Here is a 17,405-nt window from a genome sequence, read left to right on the forward strand (position 1 = left end):
TACTCTCGGCGTTGTGGTCTTACACATTTATATTTCCATCAATTTTCTCCCCATTGCAATTTCGAAACTAATAAGCTTTTTCAAAATTGTATTTCATGCGTATTCCGAATTTTTTGAAAATTCTAAATACATAAAAGATTTTTATTAAAAGTAGTTAAAATTTAGAGACTGTGCGAAAATATTTGCAGAGATATTACTTACACCTATTTTTTAGTTTGCCATCATTATGTCGAATCATCGTTGTCTCAAACAGTTACTAAGATTTTGTAATACTGATAATATTTGAGAATGAAAGTCGTATGATAACTACATAATACAGATCATTGTCTGTAGTAATTCTTGGGGAGAGATAAGATAACTCTATGTGGTCTAGAGGGGAGTGGATAAACGTGAGATAACAACAGGACGTCTTCTTCTTTCTTCCTCACTTTCCCCCAGCGATAATGATCTCTGTCATTTACTACCACTTCATTTCATACTATCCATTTCCCATTAGTGCTTATGTATTCACATAGGAAACCTATGTATGTGCATAGGTTTCCTTAATGGTCTTGGTTGGTTTTGATGAAAGCAAGCCCAACGTCTTCTTGTTTTTGTCGTTTATTTTTATTTATTTTTGCATTTCATTCTTACGATCCATCCCTCCCGTTCGTTCAGCTTGAGCATATTGCCAATTGCTTTGGACTGATATTATTTGAAAGTCGAAATCTGGCATATGGACAAAGACATATTTATTTACCACAGAACGGCAGGCAGAGATTTCTGGCTTTTATAAGCTTTCTTGGCACCACGTCGCTGTATTGGTGTTGCACCCTCCAATAAAATAAAAGCGTCAAATATTCGGAGCATTTATATGCGGACAGAAGATAGCTAGGCAGGACACATTCTCTCCACAGGATTCACCCTCCTATATTTTCGTGGTGTGGATTTTTCGAATATCTCCATTGCTTCGAGACTGAAATAGAATGATAATTCATCTGATGGGAAATGGGGGACGTATATCGATTCATCTCGATTCTTCGTCGGTATTCAATCTCATTCCTCCCCTCTTGAATCTGATTGTCGTCCCTTCTTCTCGTCAAAAATCCCGTTTTCTAGAAGAGGAACACAACACACGATGATCGCATTGTGTTTTTCTGACGCAAATAATGCCGTGACAGATCCGATACTTGGGTACACAAAGCAAGTAAGATGTGCGTACATCTTGTCTATGAAACGGTGAAAATTTTCCACATTTTCTAAACTTTGAGGAGCGAGGTGATTGCTGATCTGGGGAAAGTATAATATGAAGATATACGGAAAATTGGGCTTCGCTTCAGCACTGGAGGAGGAGGTGCAATGGGTAATAAGGAAACATGGATTGCTACTTTGGGACAACATCTCACACCTCTTGAGACTTTGGAAAGTGTGTAATTCCTGATGTAATTTGTCTCCGGCTTTCTCTCGCCAAATTCGTCCGTAAACCAACTATACGGAAACTGGGAATGGAGGTCTCCCAGCGTATGCTCGCAGATTTTGGGCAAATTAGTGTCAATCGATCACAAATTTAATTTGTAGGAAGTTTGCAAAAGACATGATCTCCCAATGCGCACGTTTGGCGGAGATATTTGCATCCGAAGAGAAGAAAACGCACAGTAAATTTGAGAATTTTAAAGCCCGTTTTCTTCTCTTTGGATGCAAATATCTCTGCCAAACGTGACAATTGGGAGACGTGTCTTTTGCAAATTTCATATCACTTAAATTTGCGATAGATTGGCACTGGTTCGCTCAAAATCTATGAGTACACGTTGGGAGACCTCCTTCTGTAAGAAGCAGTTGTTTTGATATGAAAACTTTTCCTCCCTTGACGTTGAGAAATTTCTCGGATCTTTTGTAATCTAAGGATTCGCCCATCCCAACAAAACTTTATTTTGCTCAAAAACTCCAAACTTTCGCGAGCTATGTACATAAAAGAAATGCAAAAATTTGTAAATAGTAATACTTTCTTGGAATTTAATACCGGGCGGGGTGAACCGGTAAATGCAGTATTTTATCCGATTAATTATTTGATTCTCCTAAATTACGCTGTAAACCGTAATGACGGTCATTACACCTTCTGAGAAAAGTGGAAGAATTGGCATTTCGCGTGCATGAAAAGGGTGTGAGCCACAAGCAAGCAGTGAGCAAAAGAATTTCGAGAAACTTGCCAACCAAGCGAGTAGAACGCCCAACTTTCACTTTCTCCCTCAGATGATGGTTCTTTCTCCTTAGCTGCCTGCCACGTGTTCCATTCCATTTTTCTTTGCAGAGTTGAGCTATTGAAATAGATTACGAGTAAGTCAAGCCAAATAGATTTTTGATGTTCTGCAATTCCCTTTTTGAATACGAAATTAAGGAATTAAGGAGAAAGCCTGGTTGGTGCTGGAGAAAGTTGGGTTGGATCTCTGAGCGAGAAATGGCGAGTGTGGCATAAGCCCAATTTGCTTCTTCTTACTAATAATAACTTTACCTTTGAAGATATCAACGTGTTGTAAAATGTAAAGTACTTACATACACACAAGCTAATAAACATAGTTTGGCGTAATCGGTCAAAATAATAAACAAATTCATTGGTCTATTTAGTAGTCGGTACTTTATAGATTTAGTCGGCACGTGTAGACTTTTGGGAGAGATTTTGTCCTGTGTTTCGATTTTAAACACGTTCCTCACATGGTCGCCTTGTGTTGAACGTGTCCATTAAATTTATTTCAATCGTCCATTCCATTTCCTCCATCCTTAAACTATACCCGAGGAAACAGTACGAAAGTTTCCCATTTCCTTCACATATATAAAGTAATATTCGCCTCCTTATCTGGCCAACAATTTCAGCAAGTCTGGAATCAGTTTGCTTCCAACAGGAAAGATTAGTCAAGAAATTAAATAGCTGGAGGAGTGGTGGTGAACTGAATTACATTGGTGATTACCGTTATCATAAACGTTATCCGAAATTTAATAGTTGTCCAGTCTAGTCGTTTCACTTGGCGGCGGAGAAAGTATTTTCTAAGAGGCTATGCTATAATATTTCGTTGAGGATATGTTTTCATGAAGGTATAGAATTTTATGGGATTTTCGTGGGCAGGGTTATGGGTGGGTGGAAAATTGGAAAATATGTATAGTATTAAATGTTTTGAGATTGTGTATGTATGGAAGAGCATACAGACCAATAATTATTGAAATAAGCTTTCAACAGTTTCATCTCGTGGGTTTGGTAGGTCAGTTTAATGTTTCCGGTTAAAAGCTGTTAAGTATTTGGGTATAAAATATTGCAGTTTTGGGTGTTAGTCTAAAAACAAAAGCTGTATTAAAATCACTTTTCAATAATTTTTACCAGTTTTGAATATTTTTTAATGCAAGTAATTTATTTAAAATTATGGGATTAAGGAGAAAGCTTTGTACTGGAGAAAATTCATTAAGCTAGTTCCTTGGATTTCTGCATGAGACATGGCGAGTATGGTATAGCGTATATGTAAAGTACTTATGTACAAGCCAATAAACATATTTTGACGTACAAATCGGACAAGATAATGAATAAATTTGTTGGTGCTTTATTATCATTTATTTAGATATTTTTAAGTACAGTCTGTTTTAATTACTTAAATATCACGGAGTATTTATTCTCACTCCTGCTAAACGCCATAACTTTTCGGTTTAAGGGTTCACCGGACAGAACGGTATCCTCCAGGAACTCCACAGCTTTTAGATAAGACGATTTGCCAGACCTGAAGTTGCCTCGCCATGAAAGCACCAGCACTGGATTGGAGGTAGACTAAAATAATGCAATATACATAAAGATGACTAAATCAAATTAATTAATTAGTCCAAGATATGTATATGCATCATATTTATTCCATGTCCACATCCGATAGAATCGATCCCCATACTTTTTCTCAATTTTCCACCAATTCCTGTCGATTTTTTTTTCCAAGCGATCAAAGCTTTACTGTAATCGTGACCAAAATTATGGAAATCTTCTATTAAGTAAAGCCCTTCCGTGAATTTGGTAATGTCGCGAGTGTAAGGAATGTAGCTATTGGGGAAAATATATGTCGTGAAGAAAGGTTCCTGGCATGTGTGGGTGGTTATTGCCAATCGTGTGCAAAAGAAAAAGCCCGTCATCGCTCAAACATCGATTTTGCCCCATTTTTAAATGTTGGACACTTTTGGACATGTTTGACGTCCAAAATGATTTTTGACACTTTGTCAAAAAGACATTATGCGTTCTAGATCGTACAATAGGGTAACAAAAAGGTGTGTTAAATTACTTTACCCAAGTCGTAGTGTTTTTCCCCACTTGGTTTGATCTCTCCATTGAATTTAGATTGAAGAAGGAAAGCTCCATGTAATTTAAAAATCTTTTCCACTGCAAATAAGATATGCAAAATATTAAACGTGGTAAAAAATATAATCTCACTAATCCGACTATTAAACGTATGAAATTAACTTACCAGGTTCAAGTAATCCCGATAAATTTCATTTCTGAATATTCGATAACTCATTTCCACCATATTCTCCACATCGAACATTTTATCCATGTAACCTCCCCGAAGTCCAGAACACCTTACACATTTCATTTCACTTCAATAGGATTTAATAGGTGCATATTTATAAACTGTATTAATTAACAAATATGCAAAATTTGATAAATTTGCAATATTTTACTTTTCTAAATAGTATTACCACTCATTCATGGTTTAAGTTAGTAAATATTTAATCAACTTTGAAACCATTAATTAAGGATTTCGTTAAGAAAACTCTTTCTCGTTTAAATGGATAAACTTTTCACATTTCGTACTTGAAAGGAATAAATCTTTTGAGCTCATCCTCAGCCCAGCCTGACGATTAGGTTGCTTGTTTTTACTCTAAATTCAAAGACAACTTTCGTCCTGAAAGAAAATTAAAGAATCAAAGCGAATTCATCAACTCATTCAGGCATTCAGTAAATATGTGTATGTATCTCCCTTTAATGGAATGATTTTGATTCCTAATTCGCTGCTCTTTCCGGATGCATTTTGTGTTTTGTTTTCACGATTAAGTTTGGGTAATTTCATTCGAGAGTATATAAAATAAGTGAAAGTAAGCAGTGACCGCGGAAGCGTGGGGACGGTTATTCGATGTTCGTATCATCTTCCAACGTTATATGAACCACTCCCTCCCCTATCCTACAATGTTAATGTCCCCAGCAGTCCCCACAGCTTCCGTGGCCACTGAAAGCAAGTAAACTCCTCACCAAACTTTATCTCAACTCGAACATAATTCTCAAACTCGTCGAGAAATAAGTGATCATGCAGCACACAAGCTTTTCGTATGCACTCCGACTTTCAATTAATTTCGCTGATGAATCCACTCAACTTCACTCCCAGTTCGCCACTAAGGAGGGGAGCTTGCGAGGTTGATAATAACAGATATTGGTGCCCTTTGGATATGTGGTAGGGACCCATGAGTGTACTAAAACCCTGAAGTAGTTTGACTCCATGGCCACATTTGCGCCCGCCACACCCACTCAAAAATGTCCAAAAAACGCTTTCACCCCAGTTTTCACTCACTCAAATCCACGCCAAAAATCCAATTTTACTCGGATTTTGAAATTTCTTTCACCATTATACTCCCAGATAGTTGCTTTCTTCAATCCAATATCAAACTCAATTTTTTCGAAATTTTTAGTATTTTTAAAATTTAAAATTCTGAATGAGCATTGTTGTAGTCATCAACAAAACAAATTATGTTTGCGAAATAATCATCAATAAAATTGAGTTTGATATTGGATTGAAGAAAGCAACTATCTGGGAGTATAATGGTGAAAGAAATTTCAAAATCCGAGTAAAATTGGATTTTTGACGTGGATTTGAGTGAGTGAAAACTCGAGTGAAAGCGTTTTTTGGACATTTTTGAGTGGGTGTGGCGGGCGCAAATGTGGCCATGGAGTCAAACTACTTCAGGGTTTTAGTACACTCATGGGTCCCTACCACATATCCAAAGGGCACCAAGATCTGTTATTATCAACCTCGCAAGCTCCCCTCCTAAGGGGAAAACAAATCTTCTTTATATAACACGAACAGCAATATAATATAGCTGCATATGCCGCTCCTTCAGTTTGAGGAACATGTTCAAGAAGAAGACTGACTACTGCCCTTTGAGATTTAGATCAAAAGTTGAGCTGAATGAAGTGAAGCTAGAGCCTACGGCGATATTTGTGAGCCAAAAAAAATTTCAAGATTTTAAGTTTAAATAATTTCCTGACAATTACAGTGTTTCGTTTATTACGAGTTTGCTACATTTCTTGCACAGTAAAGCAAAAAACGCAAGAAATGCGAGGTGCAAGAAACTGGGAGAAAGTGCGAGAAATATGCCCTATCTAGCAACTCGCCGTATAAAATGGCATAGTTTCTTGCACCTTGCATTTCTTGCAGGTCAAAATTCCTGCAAAAAACCACTTTCTCCCCTTTATTTCTTGCACGTGGTTACTCGCAACTAAAACCCTGATTACATATTAATCCGCGTGGAGAAAGTACAATTAATTGATGATTTATGCTGTCCGCAAAATAAAATACAAAGAATCCATCTCATAAAATTGTGAACTATAAGAATGGGCTGCTTGAACCTCTACTCTACGTCGTAGCCGTTATTCTAACTTTATTTAAAAAATGGATGATAGAGAAAGCATAAGTTGTCTTTTCGTCGCAAAAACAATGGCGTATCATCCGGCAGGACTTCGAGATGGGCCTACAAAACAAAAATGTGTGTACTTTTACCCAGTTTGTGCTACTGGCTGTCTCTCGAAGAATAAAAGTAGTCAGCACTTGTGCATGCATAATCGTAATTGAGGCTCAAGTTCTCATGTGTTTTCTGTTTCATTTCCTTTATAAAGTTCCACTACGTCGTGTCGTCACATTATAGTTCACTTCACTCCCATGTTATCTTCTTCCTAAAGAATGAACAGCTCGGTGGCAAATATTGCAAATGGATATTTTGGGCTCAACTTTAGAGCACGACCGCAAATGAGATATTCAAATGGAGAGTCTCGTACATGTAATAAAGCAGGCACATCTGGTTCGTTTCATCTTTTTTTCATTGTAGTAACATAATATCCTAGCTAAAAGTGGGAGCGGCGTGCAGTGGCCGCGGAAAATTGAGGGGACAGAGGGACAATGTCCCCACGGTTATTCGATGTCCCCATCATCTGCCCATGTTATACGAACCCCTCCCTCCCCTATCCCACAATGTTAATGTCCCGACACCTTCCGCGGCCACTGGCCACTGGTGAGTTAGTGAGTGTGTGTTCAGAGAATCAGGATGCAGGCAGTGCATAAATAAGACGGAGAAGATGGAGAAAGGCGAAAGAAATTAAAAAAGTCGAGAGAAAGAAAAAGAGAAACACTGCTTTTGTGCGTCTTCATTCATTACATTTTTCACATCTGGGATCGGATGCAGTGTTTCTAGTTACAACTTCGTCTTGTCTCTTTTTCATGGTCTTTCTCTCTGAATTATTGCAGCGTGTAAAAAAAAAATTAACGGAAATACGAGCTTTCTTCGATATTTAAATATTTATAATAAATGCAGGGTTGCATGTTTGCGTCTTTAAATACATGGACAAGGACATACAATTACGAGCTTACTGTTACTTAAACGATTAATATAATAGTGTCAGAGTCAATGTCACAGGGTTCTAAGGAGAAGGAGAAAGTTAGGGAAATCGTAGTTAAAAATAGTGTGGATTAAAAATAAAGAAGAGACTTGTTCAAAATTTTGCAAAAAATAGATCGCGAAATTTGGTCAGGGATTAAAAAATAAGAATAATATAATGACACTCATTAGTAATGAACGTACACATTTGAAAAGGTGGACATTAGGTTAATCACTATTGTTGAAATTTATAATACTACAGTTGAAATGCTGCAATATTTGCGACTAATTACGATTCTAGTTCTCATTAATCAGTTCTCATCAGTATTTTTTTACAATTATGACAAAATGCACTCAGGATATACCTTTCAATTCTTAAGTAATCCGTCACGATCACTATTTCCATTTCTGGCGTAAAAATGCTACAAAATTTGTATTTACAAAAATTTATCTTTTCACAAAAAATTTGATCGTCTTAACATCGTATTTACAACAATATGTCGTGATAAATATGGAAGATATGAAAATCATACGTGACAAGAGGAAGACGAAGGGTTTGCTGTGATTGATCTCCGTCCGCCTGAGTAAACACAATCTAACTGCAAGTATGCACCCACTTTCTCCCCGTCGTGGCATCTTGTCACCCAAGTTTTTCTACATAAACCAGGGGTGAAATTTTGAAAAGCATCATAAAATTAGAATAATAATTCAGTGACTCATACATAAGATGTTGTCTTGTTTTCTGTCGAAAAGATGCAACACGTCGTCACATTCTTACATCGGATGACATGGAACTTTTTGCACTCGTGTCACTTCACGTGATGATGATGATGACATATGGTTATCACCCAAAAAATGAAGAAAGTGAGATTCCAGATTTTTTCTCACGATTATGATGAGATACCAGAGGGCGGATATGCACATTTTACGAAGAATAGCTGAAATATGTATGAAATAAAGTTTATTTACGAAAAATGCATTAATATTTACGAAATATGTAAGAAAAAATTATAAAAATAAAAATTCTCGCAAAAATTTTTGTTTCAATACAAATTCTCTGGATTTTTTATGATCCAATTTCTTCTTAATTTGCCTCAAAAATTTCGCCTTGTATCGTTTAAATGTTTACAAAATGTATGCATTTCTGAAAAAAATATCTAAAATATTTACGCAAAACAAATTTTTGTAAATACAAATTTGTACCATTTTTACACCAGAAATTGAAATAGTGATCGTTACGGAGTACTTAAGAATTGAAAGGTAAAGCACGAAATACGTCTCCGGTCACTTTGCATAATCCCTTTCCCATAACAGTTATATTTTAGATATTAAATATATTTTATCAGAATATTTACGCGGAATATTTCCGCTAACATATTTAGAAATACGTTTATAACGTCTGAAAACCTAGAAATAAAGTAAAAATATGTAGAAACATTTTGAAATTTTTGTGTTCTATGGGAATTATGGAACACACCCATAAACTTTGACCCTCGGTCGTGATCAAATGAAAAACTTGAAAATAAATACATATCCGCCCTCTGCTGATTACATTTAACGTGACATGGTACACATGATATTGATACCGTGACGCGTGATGAGGTGGCCATTACCGTGACATTTTATCCATTTTGGGTGATTTCTTTCCTGTAAGAGATGATAATTTATTGAGATCTTGGTTGAAGATGGCATCTCCAAAGCTGGGCCAGGTCCGAGGGGAAAGAAATCCATTTATTATCAAGGAAGGGAAAACTCTTTCCCTTATAAAATACACCAAGAAGCTGCACTTTTTTTATTGCAGTTGCAGTCAATGCCCCATTGTTCCTTGGGAAAATATAAGCGATTGAATGAGAGCGGAGAGAAAGGGACAGGACAGGAAGTAGTATGCACTTCTTTTACAACCTTTTATTTCCTCCTTTTTTATTATAGAAATCAATAAATCTTCTCTATTCTCTCACCGTTTGGTGAGAGAATAGCTATTTCTGAAAATGGGAGGAAAATCTACATTCTCTCTCATTACGAAAGTTACTCTTTCAATTTAATTCTACACATGAATGGAGTAGTATTAATTTACATGCGTATATATATATGTACTTATCGATTGGCATAATAACCACATTAGCAGAAGGTGGATATGTATTTACATATTTTCCACGTTTTCCATTTGATGACGACTGATGGTAAAACTTTGTGGGTTCCTCAACTTGCATAGATCGCAAGAATTTCAAAATATTTCCACGGATTGTTACATAATTCTAGGTTTTCAGACATTATTTTAAAAATACGTAAATATTTTGGAAATATTTCAATGATACGAGGCGATTTTTTTTTGCTCAAGGACATTCGATCACAAAAAATACAAGCATATTATATTCAGAAATACAAACTTTGCGAAAATTTGATGTTATTATGTTTTTGGTATATTTTTTGTAAAAACTTTGGCGTTCTTTTTCGTAAATACATATCCGTCCTATGCACATTAGTCGGAAACAAATATCAAGTTCTTGTTTATATAAAGGAATTTATAGATAAGTACTTATGCGCATATGGATGTATACATAGGAGTTAATTATAAGCACCAGACTGAAATGCCCAACAAACCGTGGTCGTAGCTGTGTAAACATTTGGAAACCTAAAATGAATACAAAATACGCATTTTCGTTGATGTGCAAAGCATAAAGTTGTCCATAAACTCTACAAACTTGAACTATCCAGAGAGTGAGAGTGAAAGTATGGTGAAAGTGAACTCAAAACTTGGTCGGGACAAATAAATGTACGTAGTTCCACATACCCTACGGCAAACTAAAGTTGATTCGACTCTGTCCAACGGAATTTCGCCTCGTGCTTTTTTATTTTCTGTCGACAGAGATGAGAGAGAAGGTAAAAATAAACAAGGTGGAGAATAAAAGCGGCCGTAAAAAGTGCGTAACCCAATAAATAAGGTGCAGCAGGAGCTAATATCATCTCAAACTTGTACCTACTTTGGCGTGTAATCTGTAATAAAAGAAAGTTTTGTATTCTAGTCACCTCACCTTCACCTCCTCCTCGGCTAAAATACCGGGGAATAAAAAAATACGATTGTGCACTGAATCACGGAACAACTTTTAAAAAACTTGACTCATCTCTAATAAATATGACTTTTCTTGGGAAAATGCAAGGAGTAGAGTTCATCAAGAAATGTATTTTGATCGTAAAATTGAGTATGTGTAACGATATTTCTTCAGATAATAAATATTGGGATAAGATGCACAAGCAGAAATAAGCACAAGATTTATTTTAACACCGAACATCATTACTTGTATGAAAAAAATTAAGGCATCTGCAATTTGATCCTTAATCGAATTCTTATTCCTCAAGTTTCCTCTTGTGATCTGGATCCTGGCAAAATTGCAGTTAAGCCCTCGTTGACGAGAAAATAGACCTTGTTTGACGAGGACGCACCAGGTTCCATCCACACTTTTCTCTAGAGCCAAAAGTCAACTGCTGGCTGGTGGTCTGGTCTCTGGGAGAAAAATAACATTAACATAACACAAGACAAGGGATGGGATGAGAAAAACTTTCTCCTGTGAGGATGACGACGACGGGTGAAACATTCTGTGAGGTACGGATGGTTGTCTTACCCGTGATGCCCCTTCCAGGAAGACAGCAAAGTTCACCAGCTCTTCCTCTGCCTCGGAGAAGTTTTTCTAATGGGAGAGAGAAATAGAGTAAGTGATATTGTTTTATATTTTAGCTAGGTTTTTGATAAGAGGTGCAAAACCTGCAGGTTTTCTACAAACTGCACTTTCCCCATAGGTGATACACCCTAAAAAAATCCGGTGACAAACGTGACTGCACCGGTGATATGAGTTGTTACCATTTCGGTGGCAGTCCGTCACCGAGCAAGTAGTGAGTGTTCCCACGTGGTGATTCCTCTGTAACCGAGCTGTCACATATTTATTTTCATCACCATCCGGTAAAGTCACATAATATTCACGGGTTGGTGATAAATTATCACTGATAACCCCGTGGTATAATTTCTTAGAGTGTGGTTATACATAGTCTTTTGCTTGTGTAGGGGAGTGACGAGTGTTTACACTGTATGTTCGTATATGAACTTGAGATTGAGATCGGACGACGCTGTGCCAGTGAAACGCAGTTATCTCGAGGCAGTATATAGTGCTTACAATATTTATGTCATTCGCATTACACTACCAAGAACTACCAACTGCTACTTGAGCAGAGAGAGATGAAGCCCACACCGGAAAGCGTAAGAATGAGACATGGTCAAATAAAAAGTGGAATGAGCCAGGCTGTTTTCTCCTACGTTGTTCTCTCTTCCGTGTCTTCTAACTCGTCTGCTTTCTTTCCTCCTCGTGCTTAAATCTTTTACGAAGAAAAACAAGGAAACGTACAACAACCAACACTTTGTAAATGGGTGCAGTTTAGAAGAACCACTGGACCAAGTCGTTATACATACTTACATTACATTTTAACTTTTCCGGTCCACCACTTTTTCATGGTTTCGCACAATTTCAGAATTATATACGGAGTCATATATATTTTTTGGTTTCTCACAATTTCGGAATTATATTGTCATATATATTTTCATCGTTTGGGAAACATTGGACTGTTTCTGGTTTTTGAAATGTACTTATTTTCATTGCATTAGAACGCAGAGTTTTTTTTCATTTTCTCCCAAACCTAAAGTATGTACCTACCCGGGTATGTGGCATCTACCCGGGTAGCTAGTGTTGTTGTGCTTGAAAAGTGCGTAACTGCGTAACTGCATACAGGGAAATATGCAAGCCGGAGTGCTGAGAGTAAACTCCGAGTTTTCGGATTCTTCTTCTGCCTCCCCGTTTCCTTCCTCTCTTTCAGTCAGCAGCAGTTTTCCTATCGACCTGGAAGCACGCTCTTCACCAGCGTGTCCATCCAGACAGCCAGCCCTTTCTCCAACTCCAATATCAACTTCTCCCTGTCAAAAACGGTTCCTGAAAGTCTCCTGCGTTCAGTTGAGTGTGAGCGTGCGTTTGTGGATTATTGCGAAGCAGGACATAAAATCGGTTCGGTCGGTACCCGTTTTGTCTTTGACCCAGCTGTTCATAAGTAAAATTGGGTTTGCTCATTTGCAATGAGACTTTTTGAAGTGAATTAAATCATATCTGCAAAAATTTACATTTTCAAAATTAAAGTATCAACAGTTATATTTTTAAGAAATTTAAATTTCAAGTTTGTCCGAATAATTAAAAGTCGACGAGTCATTAAAGGTGTAACAGTGTCACGGGAGAAGAAGGACTAACCGCAGAAATCTCTCAGATTCCGTGATTACTGTGCGTGTCGCACTCTCACTTTCTCTCTCTCTCTCTCTGCCTAATTAGTCAAGTACCGCAAAGTTTACTTGAAATTATCAAAGTTAAGAGTCACCAAAAGTCAAGGACTACAGTGCCCATAATTCATCCCCTTCTCCGTGAACAATAGGTTGGCTTTTAGACCCGCAGCAGTTTAATTTGGAAATATACCCCGAGAATAGAAAGTGAAGTTGAAAAATACCTGAAACTCTGGGGAAAGGGTGAAAGATTGTATTGTTCCAGTTCCTCCAGAAACGGCCTGCCAGTCTGCAGGAGAAGACGAATTTCGGATTCCCCAGGAGAAATTACACTTGTTAAACAGTGTCATAAGGAGAAAGACGCGGCGTGTGGCGTGTGGTGTGACGTTTGCTATTCTGGAATACAACCAAATAAATGTGAATTATAATTGTGTCTTGAACGACGGGAGGGTTTCAAATTTATTCCAGAAAGTCGAAGGGGAACGTTCTAAAAGCCAGAAACGCATCTTGAAGAGGTACATATTTTGATAACCTTTATGCATTTCCTCCTCCTCGTGCGGGAGACTTTTTTCCAGTGGCGGCGGAAGCTTGAGGGGACAGATGGACAATATCCCCACGGTTATTCGATGTCCCCAGCATCTCCCCATGTTATATAAACCCGTCCCTTCCCTATCCTACAATGTTAATGTCCCCACAACTTCCGCGGCCACTGTTCCTTTCATATGCACCCATAACTTAAAGGAGTGCACTCTTTTATTATTAAGTTCCACATCTGTTTGGTTTTCCTGAGAAGAAGATGACTCATGCAAGGCTAAGAAACACGTACTTTTATGCGTAATGCTTGTACCGAGGTGCAACTCATCTATCGGTAGGTGTGCCGATGGAGTGGTGGTCGATATAAATTGTTATTGATTAAAGTCTCACCGACCGAAGTAGTTGGGGAGTCGGAGGAGACTGATGAATTGGATGGTTCCTGCCATGGGGAGAATTTACCTTGCGGGGAGACTCAATGTAACGCTTTCCTTATTTATTTGAGGAAAAGAAACACAAGACACGGCTCTTCTAGATCGGAATTGGAGAAAGCGAGGGAGTCGTGTGGGAGAAAAGCCCCAAATTCCAGTCAGTTACATACACACATTTCTCTTATGCTTTCCGAACACCAGGTGAACTGGATGATACTTGCATACCTGGCACGCAGTGTTTCGTTTGTTACGAGTTTGCAACATTTCTTGCACTGCAAATCAAGAAAGGCAAGAAATGCGAGGTGCAAGAAACTGGGAGAAAGTGTAAGAAATATGCGTCGCCATCCAGCCACGCGCCGTATGAAGTATAGCGGCGGGACGTATTTTCTAGCGCCTTGGATTTCTTGCACCCGAAACACTGCTGGATGAGTACCATTTATGAATTCAGTATTGCATATGCGCTGGTTTTGATTACTTCAAGATTACCGTAAACCTTTGCGGAAACTATTATTTTCCCTTGATGTTCAAAAGTATGGTGTGACAACTCGTTCAATTATCGTTGCCCGGCCACAACATTTCGTTTCAATCTGATTCCACAAGAGTACTCAAATACATAACTACGTTAAATGTAGTTATTTGAATTGTGGTACATTTCATGGAGTGATTGATGATGAAAAGTGATTCAAAGAGGAAATGCACTTTCAGCACTTTACCATGTCCACGGACGAGTTAAAACCGAACTGAAAACCGAAACTGTAAAAACCACATGCATGAGTCATCATACACATTATTGAATAACTTTGGGTTAAAAAATTGGATGTGAAAGTATTCATGGCGCACACACGCGATGCACTTTCATTCGTTTTCATTCACTTCAATCACACAAACCAGCATTCGTTCCATCAAACAAAGTGAAGAAAGAGAGATGAACAGTGGCCGCGGAATCCGAGGGGACATTAACATTGTAGGATAGGGGAGGGAGCAGAGTTCGGAAAACCCCGGGGTTTTTCTAGAAAAACCCAACCCCGCGGGTTTTTCCGGGGTTTTTGGGTTTGTGTGGGTTTTTGTGGGTTTTTGTAGATTTTGGGGCAGGTTGAACCAAAATTCTTTAAATTATATATTAGATAAGAAGTAATTTAATATACGATTTTGACATGCAATTTTAAGCGTTATCATTGAGTTGGACTGTTAAATCGAAAATTCATATTTCGCATGCAAACTTGGAAATATGCAATAAAACTTGGAAATTCAAGTCGCACATGAAAATTCTCAAAATTTCATGATGAATCCGTCAATTTAATTAGCATTGATTTAAGTTGTAGTTTAAGGGATTTTGTTTCAATCTGTCCCAAAATCTTACAAAAACCCCGGAAAAACCCACAAAAACCCACAAAAACCCGCAAAAACCCCATTAAGCATTAGGGTTTTTCCGGAGATTTGATACCCCAAAAACCCACAAAAACCCCAAAAACCCCAACCCACAAAAACCCGGGGTAGCGAACCCTGGGAGGGAGGGGTTTATATAAGATGGGGAGATGATCGGCATGAAATACATATCTAACTGGAAGGGGAAACAAAACTCTATGGGGAAACAATCCTCATGCTTTTCAAGTTGCCGGTCGTACGACCCACGAGAAACTTGCTTATGTAAGTAGCCATCTATACAATCAGTCATCCATGGATGATCGGGACATCGAACAACCGTGGGGACTTTGTCCCTCTGCCCCCCACGCTTCCGCGGCCACTGGAGATGAAGTAGTTCGTACATAAACCGACTAAACTTGACTGAATTGCACTGTACTATTTACAAAGAAGTGTTTGATCAATGCACCCCACGTGCATTCTTCCTTGGAAATATCGGTAATAAGTGTTCTTTATGTTTCGCTACTGTTACCACACTGACAAAAAAATGAAAGGTTCATTTCGCTCTTTTGAAATGAAGGGGTTCAACCGAAATTGGGAGAAAAGGAAGCTTTTATGTACATCACTTCTCCTTCCCGATAAAAGCCATTCATTAAAAATCCTCTTGTGGTTCGGTTTGCTTTTGGTGCGTACATATGCGTAGTCTCGTTTAGACCGCCATTGACATTGACTTGAGCTGGCATCCATTCACTACTTGGGAGGAGATGGGATTGGAAATTGAAGTTTGGCAATTCAAAGGTTTTCCGATTTTCAGCAGGAGCAGGATTAAACTTCCTGTTTGTGTTGGAGAGAGGACATTCGGGCTTTAATCTAGTCTCTGGAGCATATTCCCTTGTTCGCAAAGAGGGAAGATTCTGCACTCTTCTTGTGGTTAAAACGGATGAGTAAAAGTCAATTTTGTTTATGATATTAGGCTGCATTTTGTGGGATGAGAATCGATTTTTGGGAAGTTATTTTCTTTACTTGTGAAAACATAGTCCAAAATTTTATGAAATTGTGTGCACTTGCAAATCGTTCTTCTTTAATATGTACATAATCTTTTCCGCAAAGGCTTTGCGATAATTTTCGCATTTTTTCACACGTCTTCATAATGAATGACAGATAAATAACATTCGAAATATTGACAAAATAAAAGTTCCCTTCGTTGTCCACTAAAACTTTTGTGAATCCAAATCCAAAATTTATATATCTGTCTGTTTCTGTCATTGATCAAGTGTGATTTTTGATCCGGGGTGTGATCAGAGATCCCTTTTTCTGCGGTTCTCTATCTTCATCATTAGTTTTAGGGATACCCGGCCATCATTATTACGGTTTCCCAGCGTAGATATAGTCAACCAACGCATATACTCCTTATAATTAGATCCGGAGTAGCAAATGAGAACAGAAACGAAATAAAAGTACCCCTCGCTCGTCATCGTCAGCTTCCTTCCAGTTCGGGCATTTTATTACGTGACGTAAAACTTTTAGGCGATAACGAGCAATGAAGAGAGATGAAGTCGGGAGGGAGGGTGACTATTCGTTCGGTTGGACGTGAACTTCGGGGGCAGTCACCGTGCATAATTTTTAGTTGACTTAATGCAATACACCAAAATGCGAGTTACAACAAACTAACCTTTGTTCGCACTGTCACACGGACAATGGGCAACATTTCTTCTTTTTTGTACATGCACAACCAACACCTCGTACGAGCAGGACGTTACAAACATGCATCGCTTTTCGGAGTTGACATCATGCCAGGGATGCAGCAGCGGGTGTCTGGCGGCGACAATGAATGAATGCTTACATGCATTTTAAGTAAGTGCAAATAAGTGGAAAAAATGTTGCCTCTGGACCCTGCGGAATCAGTATGGTTGGAAAGATGCATCTACATGTAATGTAATGCACGCGTCCGCAAGCACATTATCAGAGGGTGGATATTTATGTATTTAGGAAAATCATCGTGGAAATATGTATTTAATATTTAGGAAAACAAAATCCAAAATATTTATAAAATGGTAGAAAGAAAACATAAATCATAACAATTTTCGCAAAATTTGAATTTCTCACTGGATTTTTTATGACCCGATTTCATCGAG

General features: G+C 38.0%; 2 protein-coding genes across 3 annotated transcripts in view; one reads left to right on the forward strand and one right to left on the reverse strand.

The window, feature by feature from the left end:
- Window positions 1–3,565: 3,565 nt before the first annotated feature.
- Window positions 3,566–4,597, reverse strand: LOC110852779. Its single transcript, XM_022100893.2, has 3 exons — window positions 4,464–4,597; window positions 4,286–4,378; window positions 3,566–3,784 (listed from the first exon to the last, which is right to left on the reverse strand). The coding sequence occupies exons 1-3, from the start codon at window positions 4,587–4,589 to the stop codon at window positions 3,608–3,610; spliced, it is 396 nt and encodes a 131-aa protein (XP_021956585.2). The 5' UTR covers window positions 4,590–4,597; the 3' UTR covers window positions 3,566–3,607.
- An 8,215-nt stretch (window positions 4,598–12,812) lies between these two features.
- The window catches only part of LOC110852669, a 74,094-nt gene continuing 69,501 nt past the window's right edge, over window positions 12,813–17,405 (forward strand). For both annotated transcript variants that reach the window (XM_035853574.1, XM_035853575.1), the window contains exon 1: window positions 12,813–13,461. The gene's annotated coding sequence lies outside the window, so the exon portion shown is untranslated. The remainder of the gene's footprint in view (window positions 13,462–17,405) is intronic.

This window comes from Folsomia candida, unplaced genomic scaffold (genome assembly GCF_002217175.1).
Source record: "Folsomia candida strain VU population unplaced genomic scaffold, ASM221717v1 Fcan01_Sc007, whole genome shotgun sequence".
NCBI lineage: Eukaryota > Metazoa > Arthropoda > Collembola > Entomobryomorpha > Isotomidae > Folsomia > Folsomia candida.